This window comes from Sebastes umbrosus, chromosome 2, assembly GCF_015220745.1.
Source record: "Sebastes umbrosus isolate fSebUmb1 chromosome 2, fSebUmb1.pri, whole genome shotgun sequence".
Lineage (NCBI taxonomy): Eukaryota > Metazoa > Chordata > Actinopteri > Perciformes > Sebastidae > Sebastes > Sebastes umbrosus.
In genome coordinates this window covers 23,984,549-23,996,863 of record NC_051270.1, presented here as the reverse complement: position 1 = coordinate 23,996,863, position 12,315 = coordinate 23,984,549, and the positions used below count along the sequence as shown (strand labels likewise).

Here is a 12,315-nt window from a genome sequence, read left to right as displayed (position 1 = left end):
ACTGACTATGGATAAGTACAACCCCACTTCAAAACACCTGAACTATCCCTTTAAGGAACTGGAAACATCTTGATTAATTTAGTGTCAATTGACGTGTCAATAGTGAAAATTGTTGGTGTGGCTATAGTCAAACACAGTTTAAGTTATTATGGACAGCATAAGTCGACAGTATTCATGTATTTGTCTCAGTCCTTATAAGATGATGGCTGTATTTCACAGTTTTGTTGTTTGCCAACTAAAAGGAGACAAGGAACAGGAAGAAAAGATTTAGTTGTTTTCCTATTGTTTTGGCACCTTAGTGAGAAGGATGGAGCGCTTCACAAAAACAAAACACTAGTTGTTTTCACAAGTAAACAGCATTTTCAGAATTATCCTTCTTAGTGTGGGCACAGTCTTCATCTGACAAGACTGCTCTACCATTTATCCCTGAACTGTAATTGCTGCTGCTGCTGTGGACAGTGGTGGTGAGGAGGAAGAGCGGAAGGAGGATGACCTCAGAAAGGAGGAATGCTGCTGTCTAGCCTCTTCAGGAGGAGGTCAAGGGAGGCTTGGCAATTCTGCGAAGGGCGGGATGAGCACTGAAGTTTTGAGAGCTTTGATTAACTTAAACTTGAATTATCTGCTGGGTGCTGTGCACAGGCGTACAGTGACAACATATGCTTTTCCCTCCTCTAGCTCACTTATAGAGAGGCAAAGTGCCTCCCCTTCCGGTGGATCACCATGGGACCTTATTTTGTAAAGAATATGTACGGCAGTCAACGGCGAGAGACCAATATTTTTTTTTTGATCCCGTTTGAAATCCGCTATGAAGCACACATATGTCTGTCAATTTAAAAGATAACTTTGCAAGTCAAGAAAGTTGCAGTTTGTTGTAAAATGGTTGAAGTATAAGACTGTGAAAATATGTAACTAGAAAGACTACACACCCAAAAGTCGCACAAGTGACGTCTCTCTCGCTGCAGTTACGATGCCGGTGTGTTTCGTACTGACAGGAGCAACGGGTCTCGCTCCTTTTTTCGCTTCCCGACTGATAAAAAGACCAGGAGTCGCTGGATAAAACACATCAGGTAAGATAACTTTCATTTGTGCATGGAATATAGCTAAGTAAGCTAGCTAGTGGTGACGTATGTTGTGCGAGACGAGAGATGTAGATCACTGAGCGGTTTCACACAAAACTAAATGATACTACGACAAACAGATTTTCTGGACTTGCAAAATTATCTTTTAAATTGACAGACATAATTTTGTAAATCATGGCATAATACAAATGGGATAAAAAAAATATTTCTCTCTCAACGTTGACTACCGTACATATTTTTTTCCGAAATAAGGTCCCATGGGGTCCACCGGAAGAGGAGGGACTTTGCCTTTCTATAGGCTCCTGTAATGTTTGTAAACACTAAACAGGCAACTTGCAAGTGCATGAAAATTAGAGGCTGAGTTGATCGCCTGCCATTATAGAAACAGGCAATGCAGTGAAGTCAATTCAAAGTCAGCCCAAGCTCAGGCTAGTGTTGATCTTTCAGATATATTTGGTATTCATCAGAAGACAATTTCCAACACTAACACACGTCCAAATAACATAGCTGAGAGACATTTCATAAGGGAACCGAAGAAAGACAAATATGATTGGATAGGATTTAACAGCTACACTGTAGACAATCTGCCCGTGGTGTCTTAAAATAATGCATGTTAGCTCTTAAACCAGGACAACCTCTTGAATTCATATTTTCCCTTTTTGTCTGTTTTTTATTGTGAAGCAATCTGCAATCTAATATATTTGCATATAAAACACAAAAGCAGTCAATTTCATAAAACACTCCAGCATTCTTTGGTCCAACTTGATGTGCACTTTTCAGCAGACGTAAGCATGTTACATTATTTTCCCTGTATGTAAACTTTCAACTAATGTCCTTATTAGCTACAAAAAAACATGGCTAAAGTACATATCAATATTTTTGTAAGATGAAGCCAAGAACAAGGCTGCAGAATATTTTGGTATATGATACCATACCCCAAGGTCATCTCCATCAGCTCAAGCCACAGAGGAATGGAGAGTCGGTAATGGGGGTTGAAGATAAGATAAGATATGATATTCCTTTATTAGTCCCACAGTGGGGAAATGTGCCATGTACAGCAGCAAAGGAGATAGTGCAAAAAAATAAGAAGCATCAGTAAAAACAAAAAGCAAGATACAACACAGTAAAAACATAAGCTAAACAAAAGTGAAAGTGTGTGATTGGGGGGGTGGGAGCTTTGAAGTGTCAGAGGTGTCAAATTTTGCAAAGGGGCAAGACACTGACCCAGCAGGGTCAGAGCTTGAAAGGCCGAGCAACAAAGTCAGACTATAAAACACAGATATGCAGAAACAACTCAAAATACAGTGGAGAAAGGTATGCACTATGAAGACACGCACCTTCAAGTCCTGACTAACAACACCACACAGGAAAAGATACAGAGCAAATACACTTGTCAACACAGAGCAAATACACGTCTCAAACCCTGAACTATTAGGCTAGCCACCGCTAAGACAAAACTATTTTGCAGACGCGATGCAATACACGCTTGAAGTACTAAGATGACAGACAGATGCTGTGTAAACTGTGGGAATTGTGTAATGGCATGAGCCCTGGAAACTTCCAGGCTTCTACAGTTTGTAAACAGACACAAAAAAACTATTAAGAGACAGTTCTGCTCATAATTGCTGCAGACAGAGAGGTAAAGTTGTGAGTCAACCCAATAACAGCTCAAGCTATTAGCATAGAAGTAGACTGTCCAGTTATTGTTCCTCAGGTGAGAGATCACACCTCCCCTTGGGGGTGGAGTAGACCTGTTTCTAGGAGAAGCAACCGAAGAAAGCAAACAGGTAAACAATATGAAACAGTACACTAAATAATCTTGCAACATAAATGTCATCATGCACAAGGCAATGACGCACACAAACACTTCAGGGATTCAAGAGTGACAATCAAAGTAGAGGAATGAGGAAACAAACAAGTCACAGCTTCTCAATCGAACATTCCACTCATTCATAATTCCCTTGAGCTACACAGTAATTACACACAACGCCATGTGTCTACAAAGTACCTGCCCAATCTTATTAAACATGACCCTAAACCTTAATAGTGATCTGTTGCAACATGCGCATGTTTAGCACTCCGTTTTCAAGTGTAATCACAGAACATAAACCGATGTAGCGACTCAGCCAGCACTGATCATGAAGGCTGTTACCAAAGCCTCTGAGCTGGACCATTATCAACAAACTAAATCCTGAACCCTTAAAGCCCAAAGTCAAACAAGCATGAGCAGTAGTCCTTCTCTCCCTAATTAAAGAAAACACAAAGCCGGAGCCTTACCAAAAGCCAGGCCTGGTCAGGCCTTTACGGTATACAAATTCCCACTTAATTGGATCATGATTTTGTGTGGTCGTCCTCTCCTTTTAGGCCGAGACTTTAGGGACAATTTCCTCGGAGCTGCCACAGACACTCAGCTGACTTGAAGCAAGAGCTGGGAGCCCATTCACTTCACAAAGACCAACCTCCTTTCTACAGAGCACGCATAACTACTTCCTGCAGGCTTGAGAGGATGTGATGTAATACCTCCCATTCCCTTTTGATTACCACTTCAAAGTCACATGGAGTGAGAGCAAACATAAGCAAATGCATCGCAATATTCTCTTACCTGAGTCAGAATCTTTCTGGTCTCCATTAGCTCCAGCAGTGAAGGGCAGCTTCCTTTTAGGGGCCTTTTCTTTCATCTCTTTGACCCCATCACTGCGATCCAATTTGGGAGTCTTGTTTGACAACACTTTATCCTGTGAAGGAGACAAACCAGACCATGAAGAACACTTTAAGGGACATGGTTTAGAGTTAACACAGCTTTAATCAGAATAAAGAAATAGCACTGTAAGTTAAACATCTACTTTTTCAAAAAGAATGAGAAGTTAAAGAGACATTGGTATAGTCAGTCAAGTATGCGCTAGCTGTGGATCCTGCAGCCTAGTTGGTGCCGTTCACTGTTCCTCGACTCTTTTAGCTATTATGGGCTTTGTAGAGCAAAACTTTTCCATCAAGTTTCCTCCTAGATTCCAGCACAAGGAGCCAGGCGCAGGGAGAGGAGGCTCAGCTGACGCCGGCTCGGCTCTGTGGTCTACAGCTGCTGGAAACAATCACAAACCCAAGTGTATCTGCTATCAACAGATGTAAATACTTCATCTGTGTTAGTTCATCTTGTTTCTTTGTTGTATTGGGATCTGATATTGACAGTGATTTGCTTATCCTGACAAGCAGCTGTGATGAATTCTTGTAGGGCTACAATTAAATATTTTATTGTAAATATTATTATAATAATCACTGTTTTTATTAAAGGCGCAGTGTGTAGGATTTGGCGGCATCTACAGTAGCGTGGTTGCAGATTGCAACCAACTGAATACCCCTATGCTCACTCATCCCTTTCCAGGACTGAGTGCAAAACCATGGTAACGCCGATCGCCTCGCACAGAGGCAATCTGTACCATAAAGACACTACTTTAAGAGCAACGGAAGTCAGTAACGGCTGGCGGTACCACGGTTTTGCACTCTGCGGCTCACGTTACCGCAGTTTCACAAGCATGTCGCAGAACTACGGTGGCCTTCAGGTAATGTAAAAACGTGAAAGGCTCTCTCTGGAGCCAGTGTTTGGTTTGTCTGTCTGGACTACTGTGGAAACATGACGGAGCAACATGGTGGACTCCGTGAAGAGGACCCGCTCCCTATGTAGATATGAAGGGCTAATTCTAAGCTAACAAAACACAACAATTCTTAGTTTCAGGTGATTGTACACTAAACAAAAACATAGTTATGAATATTATATTCCATTTCTACTAATAGATCTCCCTAAATGTTACACACTGTTCATTTAACTGATCAATTGATTGATCATAAGTTACTAGAGCTTAAAGTGATTTCTTCAAATTGCTATATTGAAAAGAGAAAAACAACCAATATTCACTAAGAAGTGTTCACTAGCAATTTTTCATTATTTTACTAAATTAATGTGTTGTTGAGTAAGGAGAACAAGTGAAAAAAACAGCCAGAAGTTTCAGTGAATGACAGTACGGAGTATCACAGAGTATCTGTGGCAGTAGAGTCACAGAATTGCAAAAACAAACAACAACAACAAATACCGATATACAAAACACTGTAGGACACTACATAACATTAAGGGGAAACGGTCAAAGCAAAGCTGTAATGCAGGCCATATTTTCTTAATTCAAAGCTGACACAAAGTAATTCAAAAAGCTGTACTCATTTTAATGTAAATCCTTATCCTACTTGTGCAGCTGTATTAATAAGGAGTAAACAAAAAAAATAGCAGAGCAGACTTCGTCTTGGCAGATACTCAATAGTAAAGGACTGGGACTGTATCTGGGGCCAAACATAACATATATCAAGATTATAAATAAATAAAACAAATATTTTGCAACATTATGGCTGCATTAAAAAAACTGCCAGGAACAACTGAATTTGTACTACCTATGGGCATGTATGGTACACATTGGGTCAGTTCACTTTACAACAGTAACTCCAGTCCCCCAGAGGTGAACAATTAAAGGGTCTTAATCACCAAAACAGACCGTTGTCTTGTATTTTTTCCCTCCTCCACAGGAATGAGACATATCTGATGCACTCTTTTTGAACTGCAAAATTGGTGTTGTCCCAAGACCACAGAACTGGAGGGAGCAGTTAAGTTTCTTTTTATCAACTACAATTAGAAAGCTATTGTTATTTGTCATGCAGACTAAATTCATCCCCCTTATATTCAGTAGTTGATCCTGGAATATTTCAGGTAATGACTGTGATTGTAGAATACAGTGAACACCGTTTGTTGTAACATCCACAGGAAATAAACATTACAGCATTCGGTGCAAAGTGAATTTACACCAGCGATGGATTCACTCTGTTGTGAATCCCTGATGTATTTGTCAAATTGCTCAGTCCAAAATGTGTTTTGGTGTAAGGTCAAGATGTTTTTAATCAGTGTGCTCCATGGACAGAAGGTTTAACGTCTCATAATGGAGATGCAGCAGCAGGTCAGATGTAATGTACAGACACTTTATTCCTCTGTCCTACCTTCTGTCCCCTACTCATCTCTCTCTCTCTCCTCAGGGCAGGTTTTCCATTATGTGTCGACTCTTTGAACTCCTCCCCCTGCCCTGCCCCAGTCATAAGACTATGATGTCATGGTACAGTAGAGACAAACAGTGTCAGCTACAGTTAGCTGATCTCTCTCTCTCTCTCGCTCTCTCTCTCTCCCTTCCTCTCTCTGTCTGTGTCTCCGATCAGCGACACAATGGCTTTAAAACAAGACAACACACATTTCATGCAAAAGCATGATGCACACATCTGGGCAAGTGCAGAAGCAACAGTACATCTAAGTGGGGAAACCAAGATGCAAGGGAGCCATTTCTTTAAGAGAAGAAAATATACAACAGCAAATGTAGAACTAAAACACGTTGTTAGGAAATGGTCAAATCAGCAGAGCTTATCTCCGGATTTGGATTGTTCTTTTTTTTTTTTGCTTAATTAAATTTAAAGAAAGCTAGAGAGCAACGTTCCACAGATCTGCCTTCATAAGACACCCTGTTTGATGGTCTCCTAGCAATGCCTGCTCTTTTCGTCTCACTCCGTTTTCCACCCACCCCTGTGCGCTTCATTCCCTCCCTCTCTCCCTCCCTCCCTCCCTCCCTCTCTCCATGCCAGAGTCTGATGCAATCCTTTGCAGAGGGCTGTAAATCCATGCCTGCATAAGCTGTACCTCTCCTCTCCTCGCCTCTTGGTGCTGCTCCTGGTAGCTGAACAGTTGGCACACACCGTGACATCATCAAGCTGCGCCCAACACTTTATTCCACTGCAAACAACATGACTGTGCCTGTGTCAAATTCAGGGGACACTACCTTCAAAGCCAAGACTGAATATATCTAAACAGGCCAACAAGGCTTTCCAATACCAAAGGTGCCTCTGAATCTGGCTGCAAAACTTATTTTGCCTGAGTCTTAAGGACACAAACAAACTGCATTCTTTGCAGCCATCAGTTTCCAACAACCTATTATGCAAGAGTCAATTGTGAATTAAGGTGGTCCTGGTAAAGTTGGGAGATAGTAACCACACTATATTTACTAGAAATGCACAATCAGTCTTTGGTAAATATATATATATATTAGAATGTGTATAGATTTAGATAATATATAGCTTCTGAGGTGTCCATCTGTTATTAGCTGGTCTTTGGTGCCAGGTGATTATCTTCATAAATAGATGTCAGTCCTAGGGATGTCAGCGTGAGGAAGTTTTCCCACCGGTTAATAAACTTGTGAAAACACCGGTGTTACCGATTATATCGGACATTTTACAAGAAAAGATGACGCTCAGTATGTGTAGAGCGCTTACTCTGATCTTTAACAATGGATGGCTGTGTGTCTGGCGTCTCCGGTCTAGCATTCGCTGCGGGGCCGCAGGTTTCCATCCGGCATCGCTGCGCCGTGCACGCCGGCTGTGATCGCTCCGTCTTTCACACGGCGATTGCCTCATTAATGTTATGGTTCCCTGACAGCATTGGCTTTAAATCGAAATATTGCCAAATAAGGGCTTTTGCTTTTCGCTTTGACGTCAAATCCTCCGCCACCGTCCTATCAATTCTCCCAAGTGTTGTGTGTGTGAAATCTGACTCCCGCTACTCTGTGCTAAGACACTTCCCCTTTCAGATTGTAGCGTCCGTTGTCCGACTATGTTTTGATAACACGGCGCTGATACGCAAAAATTTACTAAATGGGTTTTATTTCTATAAAAAAGTCGGTGGTGGCGTTGTGAAAGTAGTGTTATCTGTGTGTACCCGAACAACGTGTAACACCGGTAACACCGACTACCGCTGCAAGCCTAGTCAGGCTTCACACACAAGTTTGAATTTTGGTTAACTTTTAAGACTGTGGTATGTTTGCTTAACGGGCAGGGATCTCTGATCTTCTACCTTGTTACTGATAGCTGGACTTTCTAGTTCTGGTAATTGAAATGTTGCAACAGGGGCAAATCCAAGCTCAACTACAAAACGTTATCTCTTTGACAGACGACATCACAGACACTTGGAAACTTTCATAATGCTTGACTTCACCACAGAGAGGTCAGGAAGCGAGATCAACCACAGAACAGTGTCACTGAAACTGTATACATTCAAGAATCATGCTGAAGGACACGTAGAGGGGACAGATTTTTGTTTCATGTTCCCAGGCCTTCTGGATGAAAAACAATGTTCTCATTTATTTTAGCCTGCATCCCCTTACTGTCTGTGAGGTCTTCCAAGGGGTTTGTTATTGTTGATCAGATGTAGTAGTTTAGTGTCAAGTTCCAAGGACAAACAGCAGTTGAAACTGGGATTATATTCTGTATACAAACATTTGATTATTGGGCACAGTGCATGTTTTCAGGTTTTTCCAGTCTTACCTTCTTCCCACCCTGCTTTTCCACCATGTCGGTGTTGAGTGGGAAGTGGTCCAGCTGGGGGGTTTTAGAACCCCCACCTTTGGGCATCGTTCAGCTCTCCCCACGCCAAGCTTCATTCACGCTGCCATTGCATCGTCATCAACCGTCTGGAACAAAGAGAAAGAGAAAAAAAGAGATGGTGGGGGAGGTTAGCAACTGGCCACTATGTTTCTTTGAAAACACATTTACACACTGCCAGACGATGCAGCCATTAGCGGCACATCAAGCACTCTATTTTCAACCATTACACCCCTGATCTGGAGGAAGAGCAGTTGAGAGGGAGGACAGCAGGCTGGGTTGCAGCTGTGGCAGGCAAAAAGCTTATCTGTTCTCCAGGCTGAACCCAAAGAGCAAGTAAGGTCTGCCCAAATAATATTAGGGGTGGGAAAAAAAAAATGGATTCACCTATATATCGTGATTTATTATTATTTTATTTTTTTTACCGTTTACCGTTACCTTTTTTTAATGCCAGAATCAATATATTTGCTTCATTTGAGTCTATGCTGAGGTAGAAGGAAGTTACCGCTTTTATTGTTATAGTCTGAGTAACGTGACGTCAAATCTGTTCCGTATCCGTCAACCAAAGCAAACCGCAGCCGGCCGCAGCGAGCTGAAACAAGAAAGTAGTAAACGACGGCGGGTCGGCGTGGATACAACCTGCCCCCTAACATGTTAAATCCAAAGTGGTAAACACTACAAATACAGTTAAGTATGGAAACACTTTGGGTTTCACACATTGCCAGGAAAAGCAGAGCTAGACATCACGGCTAAAGCTGCATGCTAACTCTGTCATGGACAGGAAACATTATCGTACTGCGGTAATGTGCGGTCAAGCCAGCTGTCCCTCGCATCTCCGTGGTCAAATCGGACAACGCTACAACTGTAGAGCACCCATATACTGACATTTAAGTTAAATGCATTCAAACAGCCCAGATCGAGCTGACACTGAGCTGACGGTGAGAGCTCAGAGGTAGCATCAAACTTGGCGAAGTTAGTGGAAGTATACACATGTGACTACTTCTGTTTTTCAAAATAAGGTGTTAACAAAATAAATTATACATACAAAATACATATATGGAAATAAGATTTGATTGTATTCACCAGTAGTTTAAAACATCACATGTCCTCTATAAATTAAAAGAAAATACCAATAATTTGTGAGGGAAAAGTATTAAAAATAATGCCTGACAATGACTGGTATATTTGACTTCTCTGACTACATACATGCTGAAAATCAAACAGTTTTACTGTATCAATTGAGATATTTTCCAAAGTAAAAGTCCCTAGAAGTGTATGATTCAACTTTTTCCCATGGTCTAGTGTTAAAAGATCAATAAATCATAATATTTAATCACATCACAATACTTGTAGAATCACAATACTTAAAAATCCCAAGTATGGTCATAGTATCAAATTGGGAAATAGGTGTATCGTCCCAGCCCTACTATTGATATCAAACATACTACAACTAAATCAGGCGTATACTGGGATTTAGGAATGATGACAGAACAGACCATGTAAGATATTGCATAACCCCAATGTTGTGGGCTACTGAAGGAGCTGGGAACAGCTGAGGAATGTCTTCAGGAACGTGACTGGCACGTCTCAACAAAAATCCAAACAGTTACTTGCCGCCTTAGCTAGCCACCCCTTGTAATTGTGGGCTTTACCCTGTCAAATTTCATGGCATCCCTACCATAGTCAGTTAAGAAGATCGGCCATAACCTTCTTACAACAACTACAAATCTACCTGTTAGCACTGATTGTTTTTTATCATGATTGCACTGAACAGAGAGGTCTGTATGGTTTAATGTGCTCTGTGTTCTCATTGTCCTCTATGCAAGTACACAACAACAACAACAATCCCCTGCCTTCCTTCTGCTTCACAGGGCCATGAATTAATCATTCATTCCATCCCTCAATTCTCTCTTCCATAATGCACTTTTTCTTCCGAGTGCGTCCAAGTATGATCATCCTTGTGACTGACTGAGTGAGTGAACAGATGAGACCATGGCTGCATCATATTTTTTTTTCTCTACTTTGAGACACTGGCACTCCTATCTTCCCTGGCGCCACTTCTATCTCCCCTTCCCTTCCCTCCCCCCATCCTCCTTCCCTTCCCTCTGCAGTTATCCTATTCAAAGACTGCTATTTATATCCCTCCAGTCAAGTCAGTCAAGTCAAGACAGCCAGCCAGCCAGCCAGCCAACCAACCAGAGAGGCACAGAGCTACAGAGGATGTACTGCTCCCTCTTTTACTGGTGTATGGAAAGAGAGACCTGAGCAAACACAGCAAACCACAGCACCTTCCTCTCTCCTCTTGCTCATTGTTACTGCCTCTTTGCTACTGCTAACTCACTGCAACCTCCCTTAAACTCCCACCACACCAAACAAAGTGACGGGAAGGTTGACTACTCTCAGAAATAAACAAACCTTGCAGCAACACACACTCGCACACACACACACACACACACACACACACACACCGCAAACTGGGTCAGCTGGGCTTCTAGAACAATAATCTCGGCACTATTTTGGGACTACTATGATGGGCAGTTATAGCTACAGAGCATTTCGCTGACATGCGAAAGACAGGAAAATGATGTTTGCAAGCTAGCAGTCACACAAAGTCCCACACAAGGAGAGGAAACCCTGTTCAAAACCACAGGCCTCATTTCCTTTGTAATTTCATCCCAATCAAAAGATACATAACATCTGCTAACAGTGTGAGTCTGTTGCCACAAAACAGCTTATTAATGCCATGTGTGTGTGTGCGAGTGTACATACGATAATAATACCCAGTATATGAAAACTAAGTTTCTCTACAATGGAAATTAATGTCATATTGTTTGACATTAGTCTACTCAATTCACTTTGAGCCTTTACAAGCTAATGTGTAGCTGCTACCTTGGCAACTACTATAAAAGCTATTATTGCCAGACATGTACTCGCTAGGTTGGGTTTATACATACATATTCAATAATGTAAGTGATAGATATAAGTGATAGGTTACACATAGTGGTGAGTAGAAGTGGCGGTGAACATTGTACGCCAGCATCCAGCATTAGCAGCCGTCATATGAAAAAGCGAAAGAAATCTCAGACTGTATTTTGAGGTTTTACTACTAGAAAGGAACTTAAAGGTGCTAAATACGGGATTGGGAACATTTCTATTGCCTCGCAACGGCTCTCAACACGGCAACAACGAGCCAGGGGCTTGCACCTATTGGTGCTAAGGCCGTCTACACATGATCCATGGTAAAAATCGCTCTGCACTGGCTGTGCCATTGTTTTCCTATGGAGAGAGCGTTGCTGCCAGAGTAGGCAGAAGCGCTACCCTTGGCATCGGCTTGAAATCGCCGAGCGCTGTGCTCAAAGTTCAAATTATTTCAACTTTAACCTTTCAAAACGCAACCAATAAGAACAACTGTTGTTGTTGCTGCCTAGAGAGTGAAAGGTGCTCTTTGCGTTCTTTTCGGGGAGATATTTTACATGCTGCCTCTGCAAGTCTCTGCACCCTACCTCAAGGTGAGTGAAAAGCAAATTTCTTATCATGTGAAGGCAGCTTAACAGTGAAAACAACGGAAGTGTTAACCTGGGGTGGAACTGGAGGATGGGTGCTACACTTACGTGACGGCATTATCAGCTGTAACCGCTGTATTAGCGCTGTGCAGAGCGGCAGCCGTGAGCTAGCCAGTGGGGCACGCTCACATGCACAAACATGCACTAAAAGCATGCACGGCCCGGTGAGGTCAACAAAGCACAGAGAAGCTCTGGTTACAACAAACACACACAGAGGGAGAGCG

The 12,315-nt window shown here is 42.0% G+C and overlaps 1 protein-coding gene across 3 annotated transcripts in view; it reads right to left on the bottom strand.

Moving 5' to 3' along the window:
* ankrd11 (ankyrin repeat domain 11) overlaps positions 1 to 12,315 on the bottom strand; it is a 125,499-nt gene that overhangs the window by 23,325 nt on the left and 89,859 nt on the right. For all 3 annotated transcript variants that reach the window (XM_037750586.1, XM_037750605.1, XM_037750595.1), the window contains 2 exons: positions 8,472 to 8,617; positions 3,682 to 3,814 (listed from right to left, as the gene is read on the bottom strand). In XM_037750586.1, the coding sequence (XP_037606514.1) occupies positions 3,682 to 3,814; positions 8,472 to 8,558 (220 nt within the window). In that variant the 5' untranslated portion in view covers positions 8,559 to 8,617. The remainder of the gene's footprint in view (positions 1 to 3,681; positions 3,815 to 8,471; positions 8,618 to 12,315) is intronic.